The following is a 17,016-nucleotide window of genomic DNA, read 5'->3' on the forward strand; positions in this document are numbered from 1 at the left end:
AATATAAGAAAACATGAAAATTTAAGAGCAACAATATTTGCAAAATAGTGTTGTATTTGCTTCTATATATTTAGACCCTCGATATCAAGTTTTCTTGAGTATTGAGCAAAACAAAAAGCCCATCTTAAGGATTTATGGCATACACAAAACTTCATCATTTACAATATATTGGAGGCTATGACTGGTTGTAGTGATAATAATTATAATGATAGCAACATTGATGATCTTGAAATTTTACTTTTAGATAGAGAAAGAAAATCAAATTAACATCAGATAGAAAGGGGGATCAAAAAAATGCCTATTGCATCATTAATAGAAAAGTTCTCAGAAGTTAAGAGATAAAGATACAAATATTTTAAAATTCTTCAATATATCCAGAATTATATATCTTGTCTAGATTCGTCCATGGCTGTACCGCTGACATGAATACAATAAGATATAACTATTTTAGATCTGCGTAGAACGTGGATTTTCATCTTTGAAATATATATTGTATAATACGTGGAAATATAAGTGTTGTGTTTGGACCGATGGGTCCCCCAGTCTGAATGGGAATAATACAGTCCGTGATCGGGGGTCCGGAATGGTCAATGACTGGATCCAGGGGGCCGGGTTTTATCGATTTAGTCATGAAATCACTTGGACAACGTAATTTTCAAAGTTTATTCGAATAAGTGAAATTACAACAAAAAAAGAAATTCAATTTAAAACGCACGAAAAATCATTCATCATTAATGGTGTTTTGTTTTCCACCTTTATAATTTTTAAAACAAAAAGGAAAAAAAAAGTTGTTATTTAATCGCGATATAATCATTCATGAAACTGGTAAGAACCAGTTTCAAATGCAATATAAAAATAAGGTATAATATATTAATTTCATAACAAAATAAAGGAAGATGGGAAAACAAAAGAAACAAGTAGAAACAAAAATAAAAGAAATAAGGGGGGGGGGGATAGAACATAACAATAAGGATGATATTTTATAAGATATTATGATTGTGCGACTGAATAAAATATAAAAAATATAAATTATTTCATTTTTAATTTTTTTATTTGTAAATTATGAATGTGTATAACAATAATAATAAATGAATGAAAGAGTCATTTTTTTATGTTCTCTGAACATGGACCCTTTTTTTGTCAAACGGTTCAAATCTCTGATTGATTATGCAATTATTATTTTTATTCTTAAGTCAAAATTTGAAATATAAAATAAAATCAGTTCATTAAGAATTTTTTATGACCTAATATTGATTATCAATATATTTAATTATTATACTTTAGTAAATATGTTGAAAATATTGTTTAAATTATCAATAATATCGGTTTAAACTAATTTGTTTCAAATCTGTCAATCTGGTTAATAATTATAAATTCAGAATGATCAGAAAACGAACTTAAACACTTATAAATAAATTTTAGGATAAAGGTGAAATTATATGAAATATATCAAGTCATTCTCGTACTGAGAGATAAAATAATTTAATTATATTAATATAACATATGGTCATATCAAAATATCTTTTACCTCAAAGTTATCACTAAACATGTCGAATTCTTTCTCTAATAAAGTATTTTGAACGTTGTCTATTTATCATAAAAAAACAAGTAACATATATAATAAGTATATGATACAATCGAAATTAAAAATCAAAAATAAAATACAGGTCCCATATTAGGTATGATCAAAAGGTAACTTAAAATAAAGCCAAAATAACAATCTTGTTTGGGGTCCTTTTTTAGGGGCATATTAATTTTCTTGTTGATCCTTTATTTTAGTTTTGGAGGTGCTGATCATATTATAAAAACGATGTTCTTGGATAGTTATTTGAAAAATATGATAAAACATAACTACATTTAAGCTAAACATATTATCATTATCAAAATTTATAAATTAATTCCCATTTCCAGAAGAATAAATTTTTTACAAATTGTTTTATTATTTAAATAAAAACAAAGTGGAGTGGGGAAATAAAACAAATATGGGAACCAAAACCATTTGAAATTTTCATAAACTTATATAGTCTTACTAAGGAAATTGTAAAGGCAACGAAAAACTAAATTTAAAGAAAAGCAAATAATTATCATATTTTATTTATCCAACTATGTATTTTATTTTATAATCCATAATAAAATAATTTATCGACAAGTTAAAAAAAACTCGGATTTTTATACAAGATGCTAATGAAAAAGTTTTTGCTAATCAATTAGTTCTAAAATTTAAAAAGTGAGAATCAGTGGGTGGATATTCAGTTAAACTATATTCGAATGAGTATAGTTTTAGTTTAAAAAAGTACTTTTGAGATCATTGTTTTTATGAATTTGGTAAGTGGTTTCTTCAACGTTTAGAGTCGATTTTTCGGTAGATGTGGAAACGTTGGTACATATAAAATTGCTTGGGGGAATGTTGGCTGAGTGTTTACCCGTCATTTGAAGTTTCTAAATCAAGAGCATGTATTTTAAAAAAATCAACAGTTGTGAAAAATAATAGAAAATAAGTTGAGATATTATTAAAAAAATAAGAGAACCAAACATTTAAAAATGCCTCAGAACCAAATTTCCGATTTTATGCTGATAAAGTAATTTAAATGTTACGTTATTAAAAAACTGTGCAAATTCTGAAAGTACTTGACCATATATTTGATAAGAAAGAAACTTTGTATGATGATGAAATAGAGTCTAGCCTAATTAATTCTTAAGGTTAATGATCTAGATCCAGTGGATGCAGAGTAATGTTGTTCTAGCTATCCTCTAGGTTTAATTCTTAATAGTATTTCTACTGGACTTTGTTCATTTTTGGAGTCCAATACAAGAGCCATCTGAAGTTTTAATAATCTCAAATTACTCGATAAATGTATAAATTATATATCATCCTGTAACCCTTAAGATTCTCTTAATGAGATATTTAATTTTTTTTGGTGTTGATGTATATATGATAAAAAAAATTAGCCTTTAAAACTAGGACTATTTTGGAAATGTATATTCCAAATACATTTAAATATTAAGAAAATAAAAATTATTTCGTTTGAATAAATTTGGGATGAAAACCTCAAAGGATGGCGCTCTTTTTAGGCATTATTTTTTTTTATGTATAATCGTTTTATAATGTTAAATACAGTATTATAGCACACCTGAAGAGATAGATATTTTAAGGTTGATCAGGACCACATTTAAGTACATTATTTATTCAAACTCAGTTGGACAGGATTTTAAAAAAATTTGGCAATAGGGTAATTCCATACCAAATCGATAACTTTTGGCTCAACCTTTTTAATTTCGATAAAATTTTGTATACTGAGAGAATATCATTAGAAAGCATCGAAAAAAAATTTTAGCCTCCTAGTACTCATAGTTCCTGAGATATGAATGGTCAAAAGTGCCAAAAATGACGTTTTTTCGAAAAATGCGATTTTTTAAAATTGAGATAAGTTAAAAAATAATGATTTTTAAAATATAAGTTATATGTCAATTTATAACTCTATTAAGGGCCTTTTATTGAATATTAAAAATTTTTTCAAAATAATATTGTTGCGGTTTTTATTTAAGTTATAAATTTTTAACATGAAAACTCCAAGTGTTTCGCTTTCCAAATTTTTTTGAATTTAATATTTTCTTATTCTCTAACCTTATATCTATTCATAAAAAAAATTTAAACTTGGGACAGCCATGGGTTTTTTAGTTATTGCGATTTAAAAAATCAAAAAATAAATATTATTTTCAAAAATAGATGGCGCTCCTTTATAAAATAACGCGTTTTGTTAAAATTATTATTTTTTTTAAACTTTTTTCCATTTTAAACATAAATAATAAGGTTTTCCAGCATTAATAATTTTAAATTTCGTAAAATTATTTTATTAATTTGTAAATATAATAGATAAATAAAAATTCATGAAAGATATTACTTAATTAATAAATTCGTCTGAAGATTGAGAAATAGTCTCCAGAGTTGTTCTATCTACCGAAACCCATTGTTTAAACGTAATAAGAGCTATATCATTTTTTATAAATAATTTTTCAATGCGTTCTTTTAAGAGTGTCGAGCCAGGACACTCGCTACAGTCACCAAAATAACAGGTTGGTAATGGGGGGTTGCAAATCATTCTGCCTATAACATTGTTAATATATCCTCACCATTTTTAGTCAATGTTGCTAATTCACAGCCTAAAATCATTAATTAATATTCTGGTGTATGCTACAAACGCATACACTATGTGTTCCGCTAGCCCCTGCCAATATGCAATTTTTTTGGTCTTAAGCTTGCGAATTTCGAAAATCCAATTGTTATGCTTGAATTACCCTCCTTAAAATGACTATATAATTCTTTTAAATTATTAAGAACTAGCCTTTTTTGAGCGTTCACTCGTTCCCCCTTTTCAATGATAGATAAGCAATCTTTTTTTCCTGGTAATACCCTACTAACTTTATCACTGCAAAAAAAACTTTTAACAATATCAACTGTTTTGATTGAGATATTTTGCAGGCTTTCGATTTGGAGTTGAAAGAATCCCCTTTTCTTTTAAAATGATTTTGGAATTATATGCCATATGATATGTAGCGTTGAATTCCGTTTTTATTTTATTTGCACTCCAATTAGGAAGCAGAATGGTCAGCAATTGATATTTTTTATTTTTAGATAAATTAGAATAATGTAATTTCATATTGTTGAGTATATCATTATTGTCTTTTGTGTGCGATTCTGGATTGTTAATTATTATATCTGAAAGAGCTTTTGATATTTTTGCTATCTTTTTTTGGATAATTTTTTTCAGTTAGTTTTTTTTTCTTAATAGGAGATATTCCAATTTCGTTTAAGGTTAAATTGATTGTATCTATTGATGCGGATGCTGTGGGGATATTATTTACATATTCGCTATCAGAATTTATATTTTCAATATTTTTTTGTGATATACGCTTACGACATTTATCACAAATATAGTGTTCTGCCTCAATGTTTGGAAATTGTGTCATCCACGTCGTGACTTTACGCAGGTTCTTTTTACAATTAAAGTGTTTAGATTCTTTAAAAGGATTTGCACATTTATATTTATACATAAATAATTTTAAGAAAAAATTAATATTGAAATATTTGTAAAATAAAAATTAATTAATATCAAGGCAGGTGCATGAAAACTTGTTATTATCTTTCAGAAATTAATTATATTTTCTTATATAGGAATTGTAACTATCTTTTTAGGGAATTAATCATTTATTATAAAAACTAATAATTTTTACAAGTTATCAATAAAGTAATAATTAATAATAAGTAAGTCATTGATCTAAATAATATATTTTCATAATATTAATGCTGGAAAATCTTATTATTTATGTTTAAAATGGAAAAAAGTTTAAAAAAAATAATAATTTTAACAAAACGCGTTATTTTATAAATCATCTATTTTTGAAAATATTATTTATTTTTTGATTTTTTAAATCGCAATAACTAAAAAACCCATGGCTGTCCCAAGTTTAAATTTTTTTTATGAATAGATATAAGGTTAGAGAATAAGAAAATATTAAATTCAAAAAAATTTGGAAAGCGAAACACTTGGAGTTTTCATGTTTAAAATTTATAACTTAAATAAAAACCGCAACAATATTATTTTGAAAAAAATTTTAATATTCAATAAAAGACCCTTAATAGAGTTATAAATTGACATATAACTTATATTTTTAAAATCATTATTTTTTAACTTATCTCAATTTTAAAAAATCGCATTTTTCGAAAAAACGTCATTTTTGGCACTTTTGACCATTGATATCTCAGGAACTATGAGTACTAGGAGGCTAAAATTTTGGATTCGATGCTTTCTAATGATATTGTCTTAGTATACAAAATTTTATCGAAATTAAAAAGGTCGAGCCGAAAAGTTATCGATTTGGTATGGAATTACCCAATATCCTAACAAGGAATTAAGAAGCTCGGGTTATTTTAATGCTTATTTTTACAATAAAATAATAATTTTTGATAGCACCCATGTGAGAGATAATCGTAGTTGCAACATATATCAGATGTACTTATATAAGTCTACGAGTTTATGCATGATAGATAGACTCGGGAAATTGTTATAGATGTTTAGGAATGTGCAGATTCATATATTTATGACCAATCCAATAATCAATATTTATATTAATTTTTATTTACAATCTATCTTTGACCAATATTTTCTAATAAAAACCCCCCAATTTCCACAAATGATTAAATGTACTATTATTTTTTATAATCAAAAATTTAATCATATTTAAAATATGAGAATGGTTATCGATCAGTTTTTAGGAATGTGCAGATTCATATATTTATGACCAATCCGATAATCAATATTTATATTAATTTTTATTTACAATCTATCTTTGACCAATATTTTCTAATAAAAACCCCCCAATTTCCACAAATGATTAAATGGACTATTATTTTTTATAATCAAAAATTTAATCATATTTAAAATATGAGAATGGTTATTGATCAGTTTAGTGTTGTTAAACGCCTCATTTACGTCGAAAAAAATGGCTACTAAAATTTTTGAGTTAGTCATTTTTAAAAATTGGTTGAAACAAGCCTTTAACAACACTAGCTGAATCGTTATATATTTTAAAATATTTTTCTTGTTGCAGATATAAGCTAAATATCGGCATGGATCCTATATCTAATAACGGCAAAGACTTCATGTTTACTTAAAATTTTGAATTGCAAAAAAGGTTATTTTACATAACAATAATATATTTGATGCTTTAATAAAGATTAATTATAATATAAAATGCCTATTTTAATTTCTAAATTTTTATTATTTATTAACGAATTGGTAATAGATACCAATATTTTTTATTAGATCCGATTGGCCCGGAATTTCATCTATTTTAAAATATTGTTATCTCAATATATTTAATTATTGTGAATATGGCTTTGAGCACTCTAATAAGCTAGACATTATATATGTGGTATATATGGAGGGTTTCTAAAAGCTAATAACATTAATTTATTATAAAAAACAAATGTTATTTCTAATTTAAAACCTCCTACCAAATAATTTTAATAAAATTAGGAGAAGCAAGTTTTAAGGAGTAATAGATTAATTAAAAATGTGAGTTTTGACTATGAGATTTAAACTTGCAAAAGAATTTCTCTTTGTTTTCGACGTTTCGCAATAATATCATCTTCATCCTCTTCTGATTCAATGCAGTGTGTTTTAACTACTTCCATCATGACATTTTTATGAGACCTATTATGCAAAAACATTTTAAAAAATTTAATTATAAAAATGTTCATAAGCGGTATCATTTTTAAAAAAATTGATGAGAAAAGTTAATATAATATATAAATTATTTACTTTTCTATCACTTCCGATGACTTAGTATGCAAGGCTTCTCTATAATTATAATCCTCAATATATTTTGATTTATATCTATCATCATATCTTCTGGAATCTATTTTATCTTTATTAATTTCTCTAGCTCTATTGTGTGAATGCCTGTCTTCTCTGTCATAGGGATAAGGATGGTATGTACTATCTTTGCTAAAAATAAACCATAAAAAAATAAGCACTATTTTTTGGCAATAAAAGTAAGAGTTTGAAAATGCTTTGAAGCTAATAATTATGCAAATTATGATGTTCATCTCGATATAAAAAATTTTACAAGCCAGGCTGGACAACTTGCACAAAATATTACGGGCTAAGGCAGGAAAACTAACTATGGAATGGACCAAAAAACCTGGTAATGAGCTCAGCCCATACTGTTCTCTAATAAGTAATAAACTTCAACTTTATAATTTTTTAAAATATTTAAAAAACTTTTCATAGAAATAGCTTAATGACAAATATTTAATTAAATAATCGTTTTGCTATTATATTTTTTGTTGATTAAAAATTATGCAATTGTTAATTATAGTAAATTTTATCAAAATAATAGTAGTTTGCTTTTTAGAAAATAAATTTCAAATTTTTAAACTATCATGAAAAAATAAAAAATACCCTGTTATCTCCATATATGTTTTAAAAAAAAGTTAAATATAAAAAACAGATAAATTGGCTGAAATAAATCTAAAAAAATAGCTAATCTTGTATTTCATTAAACTGTGTTATCTATGTGCAGTTTTAGTTATGAATATATAATAAATGCTTGTTTTTCAAATATAAAGGAAATTAATTAAGCCACATAGAATTTGAATAAAGATGGCTTGAGTATAAGGATTATAAATTTGTAATTATAACTAAAATTTCACAAAAAACGTTATGGTCATATTACATGTCAAATCAATCATGATTCCGCCTAGCTTTTACGAAATTTTGTATATTAATTATGGTTCATATAACAAATATATGGGCAAAATTTCAGCCTTCAAGCTGGAATAGTTTTGGGGGTAGAAGCATGAAAAATAGCTTTTTTACATAATTGTCAGCTTTAATTTTTAGAAACTATATATAAATAATAAATTAAGTATTAAAATAAAGGATATACTAAATCATTTAAAAAAATTAATTATTTTGTATCTTTATTATGAAATATATTATTATAAATTTAGTTTATAAATAATGACAATAATTTATTGTTTAAAATTTTAAATTCAATTTATAGAAAAGCTTAGTATAAAATTACAAAATAAGTAATAATTTTCACAATTATTGGGGAAAAAATATAGTCATTAAATTTTGCTCTTTTATCGATTGAGATCCAAGTTACCTTTTAGCGTCAAACGTTATAATTGGTCATTGAGAGTATAAAGCTGAGATAATTGCTCTTTATTATGTTTAGGGCAAACCTTTGACGTAGGTAGAATCCCTCGTTATGATCCTAGGTCCTAGCAGACATCCGCCTTCCCAGCTCTTTAAAGAAGGCCAGGGCATGAGAACCGAACGATGTTAAAGTTGTGGCGTAGTGGTAGGAATATATAGTTGGCAGGTAGCAATGGCGAATATTTAGAGTATATTCGTCTTGACGTTCAGTATAGCGTCCCTATTTATAATGGAAGGGGCAAGAGGATCGATGCATGAGAAATCCCAGATTAGGAATTCCCCCTCTTCCAAGGGATCATGTAGAACCATCAGATCATATACCATCGGAATTATAAAGGCCAGTAGGCTCGAAGGTTGATGGAATGCCAGCAGATTTCAAGGCCCTGGCAATAGTATCATTGCATTTTGAATGCCTAATAAACAGGGTTGCCAGGTCAAAATTTTCAAATTGTGGGGGAAATTTGGTATTATGCGGGAGAAATATGAAAATTGCGGTAGAAATATAAAAATTGCTAAAAAAATTTTTTAAGGTGACTTGTGACTTGGTCTGGGGATGGATGGAGGGGGTAAAATAACATCTTGATTTAATAAAATATATTAATTTATACCAACGATCTTTTTTAAGTATAAAAGAATGTAAACAAGATAAAATTTTATTTAAAAAAACGATTTTAATTTTACAATTAAAAATATATTTTATGCGAATGTCCCGCAAAACGACCGGAATTGGAAATCTACCGTGTGTATAAAATTATAGGGATTTAATTATCACGTATCACGTTTGAATACATAAGGTAATCATAAGAAATAATACAGATGCAACTACAGTTGCGGCAATTGCAAACACTTATTTTGTAGTACAACATTGCAAGGCTATCATCAATGTTTTAGGACCTAAATCCAGGAGGTCAATTCTTGACGATTTGAAAAATGGGAATACATATGCAATTCTAACAGATGCATCATATAAGGGAAATATGATCCTCAGCTATTTCAACAAAATTAAGGCCGTTTCAATAAAACTATTAAATTTTTTCCCCTCAAATAGTGAAAAATCATAAGACATAGCTAACCATATAATGGTAAATATAGTAGATTCGAGATTATCAATAAATTGCATGAGCTTTCTGATCTGATAATGCCTCAGTGAATTTGGTAAAAACAGAGTGTATTTACAGAATTGAGTCAGCACAATTTTGGTCTCGATATGTTCCTAATACCCGCCATCGATAGGATTTTAAAATTTTATAAACTTTTAAAAAAATATTTCGTAAATAAAGATTATAAAAGCTGTCCTAACATTTTGAAAATTATTTTCAATAATGAATGGCAGAGGTATATTTAGGAATGATTTCTAATGTAGGAAATCTACTACATGCTGTTTAGTGTTGTTAAATAGTCGAGTTTTTTCGACTCTTAACTCGAGATGGAGACGTAATATACGGCTCAGGCTCGAGCGGCTCAATGAGCCTCCTGAGCCGGGTTCGGGCCTAATATTTTTTGAGAAAATTCGGGTAGCGTCGTTGAATTTTTAATATAAAATAAAAATAGGTGATTTTATTTATAGAAAGTAAACGCTAAATAACATATATCGTTTATTTTGAGTACTTAAAAAAATTAAATTCCATATTTAAATAAAAATCAATTATAAATTCAATCATTTAAAGAAATGCATCGAATTCCATCTTTAATGAACTTTGTGGTGTAAGAATAAAAATTTGAAAAATTTTATGTAAAATAACTGCTCAAATACTCTTAACAATTGCATCTCGGAATCGGTATTGATTTTTAATAACACCGAAAAATTTCGATCGAATTTAATTCAGCGAATAGGGTGGTAAATTTCAAGTTTTTTAAAAAATTCTCAACAAGTTTTTACAATAATTATGAATGTTTTTTTTTGGGAATGTGTTACAACAAAACCAATCATTAATTTAATCGTCAATATGTTTCATTAAATCATCACCACACAACACTGTAACTTATTAATTATTTTTTAGATAACTTATTATTTACTTTTTATATTATTTTTTGTTTTTGTACATTTTATTACATTACATTTTATATAATTATTTATTATTTTTCACTTGATTTATTTTAACATCTGTTGTTATTTGATTTGAATCAATTGAACATATTGTTTGATATCTCATGTTTTTTTCCTTTCAACATTTCATTAACATACATAGATATAGATAATAAATATAAATAATTATTAATTAATCTAATTCATGTAAAAATATTCAAAAGAAAAATTTTATAATATTTTGAATGATTAATGTTAGCTTAGGAAACCATAAGCACAATTATGTGTCATAAAGAATGGATATTGCTAAGAACATTTTTTTAGATAGCAGTTCAAAATTGTAAGGATATTTTTATCATGTAAAGGAATATATAAATCCTTGCTTAGCTATGAGGCCCATTATTTATTAAAATCAATACTAGTGTTGCGTAATCGGCTAATTTTAGCCGACTAAAAACGGCTTAGCCGAGATTTTAGGTGGAAAAATCGGCTAAGCCTAATTAGGTATAGCCTAAAAATCGGCTAAGCCTAATTAGGCTAAGCCTAAAAATCGGCTAAGCCTAAAAATTGGCTAAAATAAATTAGTCGAAATTCTGCATCGATGCTTAGCATTAATTATTATTTATTTATTTTAGTAAAATAATATTTTTTATTTATATTTAATGTAAATATTTTATTATTATCAACAAATAAACATGATATGATTTAATATTTTTTATTTATATTATATTTTGAAATGAAAATAAATTTATTTATTTGATGTTTTTTTAATAAAAAAAATATGCTGCTATATTGTAAAAATGTAATATTCTTTATAATATAATTTATTAGTGATTTTCACAATCTTCTTTGTAAATACATCTTTTATTGAGGAATTATATTGTAAATTTTATTAGATAAATAAACAATCTTTTAGGTGAAATCTTTTATCATTTTTTTAAAATTATCTATTTATTATTAAATGAGGTGGATTTTATGAAACTTTTTTGATGTTATTTTATATGATCTTTTTAAGGATAATATTTTAATGTGACAATTGTCATAATCGTTCTTTTATAAGTTTTTTGAATTTTTTTGAAGAAAGTATGTTAAAATAAGTATTAATAACATGTGTAAATTCAAATTTAGTGAAGATGTACCAATGAAAAGTGACAATTGTCATAATCGTTATTTTTAAAGTTTTTCGAATTTTTTTGACGAAAATATGTTTAAATAAGAATTAATAACATGTGTAAATATAAATTTAGTGAAGATGTACCAATGAAAAGTGACAATTGTCATAATGGTTAATTTTAAAGTTTTTTGAATTTTTTTGACGAAAATTTGTTAAAATAAGTATTAATAACATGTGTAAATATAAATTTAGTGAAGATGTACCATAGAAAAGTGACAATTGTCATAATCGTTCTTTTTAAAGTTTTTTGAATTTTTTTGACGAAAATATGTTAAAATAAGTATTAATAACATGTGTAAATATAAATTTAGTGAAGATGTACCAATGAAAAGTTACAATTGTCATAATCGCTATTTTTAAAGTTTTTTCAATTTTTTTGAGGAAAATATGTTAAAATAAGTATTAATAACGGTTACATGTCAATACCGCGAAAATTTTAGCGCGAAATGTATTATCGCGAATGCATTATAGCGAATGTTGATTACCGCGAAAAGATATTATAGCGAATGCATTACAGCGAATGCATTATCGCGAATATAATATAGCGAATGCATTACCGCAAATGCATTATAGCGAATATAATACAGCGAAAATATTATAGCGAATGTATTAGCGCGAATGTAATACCGCGAAAATGTTATCGCGAATGTATTATAGCGAATACATTACAGCGAATGAATTATCGCGAATATATTACCGCGAATGCATTATAGCGAATGTATTATAGCGAATGAATTATCGCGAATACATTATAGCGAATGCATTATAGCGAATGCATTATCGCGAATGCATTATAACGAATGCATTATCATATCGCGAATGGAGTTTCATGAAAGTTACAAATTTTATATTTATCGACTTTTCGACTGACTTAGTTGAATCTGAAAATTAAGTTTAAATGGGGATTGGCTCTAAAAACATTTTTTTATTGAAATTAAGGCTAAAGCTTTTCTTTTTTTTGACTCAAAATATATAAAAAAGATTCTAAGTAATAAAATAGATTTCTCTTTTACATCTAATCATTTTAAATATTAAACATCAAGTTTTTTCTTTTTAATTTATTGAAAACTTGTAGGGGAAAACGGGGTTATGGCGAACCCTAAAGGCAAACCTTAAGAAAATTATAAGTACTTTATCATTTTTAATAAAAAATATCTCATTTTGTTCAGCTCTATTAGTTTTATGATATGTTTAAATTTCAAAAATACATCTCTAATAATTTTTTCAAAATATCATTTTTCCTGGAATTTTTTTTGGTAACCGAGTGAACCCTACCCGGGGACGAACAAGCCCTTGATCGAGGCTATTATAAACTCTGCTTAATTTTCCATAAATAAAAGTTATATATTTTTTTATTAGGATATATTTAATGATTTAAAACATAAAAATGTTATATAAAATCATTTAAAACATTCACAATCTTTGCAAAGCCATGTAACTAATAACTGACATTGAAAGCAGTCTTGATTGTTATGCTTGATATAATTTATTTGTATACCAAACAATTATTTATCATATAATAATATTTTTCGATTTTTTTTCTTTTAGTTGGTCTCTCCTTGGCTTTTTTTGCATGTCAAATTTTTAAAAAATAGCAAAAAAAAGGTTCGACCTAACCCCATAAAAATAGCCCCAGTAGCACCACTTTGATTAAGATCATATTTTGAAGTATTTATATTATCAATTTTGTTCGGGTAAATTGTTATTCTATAAAATAGGATTTTTTCTTTTATATAAGATGATTTTTGTGTGGTAAAATTGTATATTAATCTTTATTTTTGAAAAATAGTAAAAGTGTAAAAAGTTACTTTTGAAGGTACGAATGATATAAAGCATTATAAAAATTCTTCAAGCGGTTCGATAGAAATAAAAATTATAGCCGCATATGCAATATATAAGTATATAGTTTTGGTAAAAAATTATCTCTTAGAGTTTAATACTCTAGAAAACAAAGCCACTCTCACTATAACCCTGGGTTCATTATAACACCGGTCTCCCCTAATTATGGGCATCAGAAATTTTTTAGCTTTAGCTGATAACATAAAATAATATCACAAAGTACTTTCCAAAATGTCTTACTTTGTGGAATAAACAAAAAATGTCTACCAATATGGCAGGTAACATCAAGAAATTGGGTAGGTATCTGATAAATTCTAGTGGAATTCGTATTACGAATCTATGGTTTTGCTTGATAAAATCTTAGTTGAAAAACAAAAGGAGATAGATGAGTTATATGATAACCATGGGGTTAGCTTGGTGAACTGGATTAATATTCCACTTTTTCCTAGAGAATTCAGGAATTAAACTTGATTCCAATTTTTATTCTCATGTCAAAATTTTATCATTATCAGATCTTTGATAAAATACATAATTTAGAAAATTATCGTATGTTTATATTGTTAGTGGTATTTAATAATGAGATTTGTTTAATAATGCCAAAATATTTTTGTTATAGTTTATGAATTTGAAGAAATCTTTAAAAATATATATGTCCGACTACATTTTTTTATCTTAATTTTCTAAAAGCCACTTTATAAAATTTAAAATATTTTGTTTTTATGTTATAGTTTATGAATTAAAGGAAATCTTTAAAAATATATATGTACGACTACATTTTTTTTATCTTAATTTTCTAAAAACCAATTTAAATTATATATTTTGAGAATATTAAGACAGGAGATTTCATAAAAAACGAGTGACACGTTTAATCAGAGGTAAAAAATGCAGACCGAAGAACACAGGTATATTAATTTACGACATTTATATTATTTATTTGAAATATGTTAAATTCAATTTTGTCAGTACTGTAAAAAATAGCTAAATATTAATAAAAGTATAATTTTTTTGGCGTTGATAAAGGGGTAACTACCTGAATCATGGGGAAATTTTTGATATTTTATTTATTTATTAATTTTTTAATATGTGGTCACTTGAATATTTATTTTTTTATATTTTTATGTGGTCATTTGAATAATTATTATTTTAACTTATATATTTTTACGTGGTCATTTTAATAATTATTATATGGTCATTTTATTATTAAGAAAACCTCTCATTTGTATATATGTGAATATAGTTATTTTAGTAATTTGTTTTTCCTTAAAAATATATATATATCTATATTATCATTAATCATAATTAAAATTAGACATAAATTTGATATAAAAAATAAATTTTTTATTTTTATAGGCAAAATATATTTAAAAATAATTTTAAAATAGCGTAAAATTATTTATGACCCAGACAAAATGTTTTTAAGATTATTTTATCACTTTTTTTTATTCAAGCGTGTTCTGAGAATTTATATTACAGCAACTGGCTTGTTTTTTAAGAATAGTAAAGATTCGAAAATTTTTGTCATTTTATTTTACATATTATTAAAATATTTTTATTTTTTATATAAACAAATTACTCAATATATCATTTAAATAATTATGATTAAAAGTTATAAAGGTTTAGATCTAGAGATATATAATAACTTTGTTTACAGGCTTGATAAAAAGGTGCCTCCTACCTACTACTATAGGTGCGTAGAGAGAGATACTCATAAGTGTATGGCCAGGCTCACATGCCGAAATAATGAAAAAATTCCAAATAAATTCGAGCACAATCATATTCCGGATATTGCTCAAACTGAGTCACGAAAAATTGTTAACGAAATTAAGCATAAAGCGAAAACAACTATCGATACTCCCAGTATGATTATCTCGGAGATATCGGCAAATCTAGATGAATCCATCGCAATGAAGATTCCTAACTCCAGCCTTATTAAAAGGATAATACACCGTACAAGAAGCTCTCACAATCATCCACCACTGTGCCCAACTTCTTTAGCCGAATTAATTTTACCCTACGAATATACTATTACAGAGAAAGGCTAGAATTTTATCATTCATGATGATGAGGTAAAATTGAACAATTTGTTTAAATTTTATATATTTCAACTGAAAATCAAAATTTGGTAAATTGCAAGTAATTATTTTAAAAATTATTAGATTAAACTTTTAATACTGCAATTTTATATTATAAATTAAGATAAACGAGCGACTTTTAATATTCTCCACTGATGGAAATCTTGAATTTCTCTCCTCATGTGCGATGTAGTTCGCCGATGGTACTTTTAAATGTACACCTCCTCTTTTTCATCAACTATATACGCTTCACGAAGTAAAAAATAAAACGGTTTTCCCCCTAGTTTACATATTGATGACCGGTAAAAGGAGTGAGGATTACAAGCGAGTTTTTGAAATTATTCGATCATATGTAACAATCTCTCCTGATTTTATAATGACCGATTTTGAGTTATCGGCAATCAATGCATTCAAATCGGTCTTCCAGTTAACGAAACAAAGAGGATGTTTATTTCATTTTGGTCAAAGTTTTTGGAGAAAAATACAAAGGTTTCCAGAAATATCAATGCAATATAAAACCTATACACAATTTTGTTTATTTTTAAAAATGATGGTATGTTTGGCCTATGTGCCAGAAACAGATGTTACAATGGCTTTTGAGACATTAATAATGTCTCCGTTTTATCAAGAAAATGTTATTTTACAGCCGATTATTGATTATTTTGAAAACACATATATAGGGAAATCTTATGGGAGGGAAAGATTAATCCCAATTTTTCCCATTCCTTTATGGAATTGCTATAATTCCATACTTAATGGCGACGCGAATACAAATAATTCTATGGAGGGATGGCACAGGAGTTTTAATTCATTGCTGACTTCCTATCATCCTACAATATGGAGATTTATAACAGGTATAATATTAAATTTCCAGGTAAAAAATTTAAGAAAAAAATTATAGAATAATTTAGTTTTTTTAAAAAGGAAAATTGATTATACATTCAATATTTATATCATTTTAAGGACTTAAAAAGCAACAAAGTTTAACTGAGTTAAAAATTGTCCAACTACAAGAAGGTGATGATGAAGCTTCTCCAAGAAAAAAATACCGGAATCTCTCAGAAAGACTAAAAAGAATAGTATCGGATTACAGAAATCGCGATATTTTATCGTACTTGAAGGGCCTAGCATCCAATATTAATTTAAATATATAATTTTACAATAATGTATTCATTTATA

The 17,016-nt window shown here is 25.9% G+C and overlaps 1 protein-coding gene across 2 annotated transcripts in view; it reads right to left on the minus strand.

The window, feature by feature from the left end:
* The window catches only part of LOC135922803 (serine/threonine-protein kinase PRP4 homolog), a 58,917-nt gene that overhangs the window by 21,461 nt on the left and 20,440 nt on the right, over positions 1–17,016 (minus strand). For both annotated transcript variants that reach the window (XM_065457279.1, XM_065457278.1), the window contains exons 2-5: positions 7,323–7,508; positions 7,103–7,214; positions 2,298–2,439; positions 1,529–1,587 (exon numbers count right to left, since the gene is read on the minus strand). In XM_065457279.1, coding sequence (XP_065313351.1) covers positions 1,529–1,587; positions 2,298–2,439; positions 7,103–7,214; positions 7,323–7,508 — 499 coding nt within the window. The remainder of the gene's footprint in view (positions 1–1,528; positions 1,588–2,297; positions 2,440–7,102; positions 7,215–7,322; positions 7,509–17,016) is intronic.

This window comes from Gordionus sp. m RMFG-2023, chromosome 1 (genome assembly GCF_954871325.1).
Source record: "Gordionus sp. m RMFG-2023 chromosome 1, tfGorSpeb1-WG-v2, whole genome shotgun sequence".
Classification (NCBI taxonomy): Eukaryota; Metazoa; Nematomorpha; class Gordioida; order Chordodea; family Parachordodidae; genus Gordionus; species Gordionus sp. m RMFG-2023.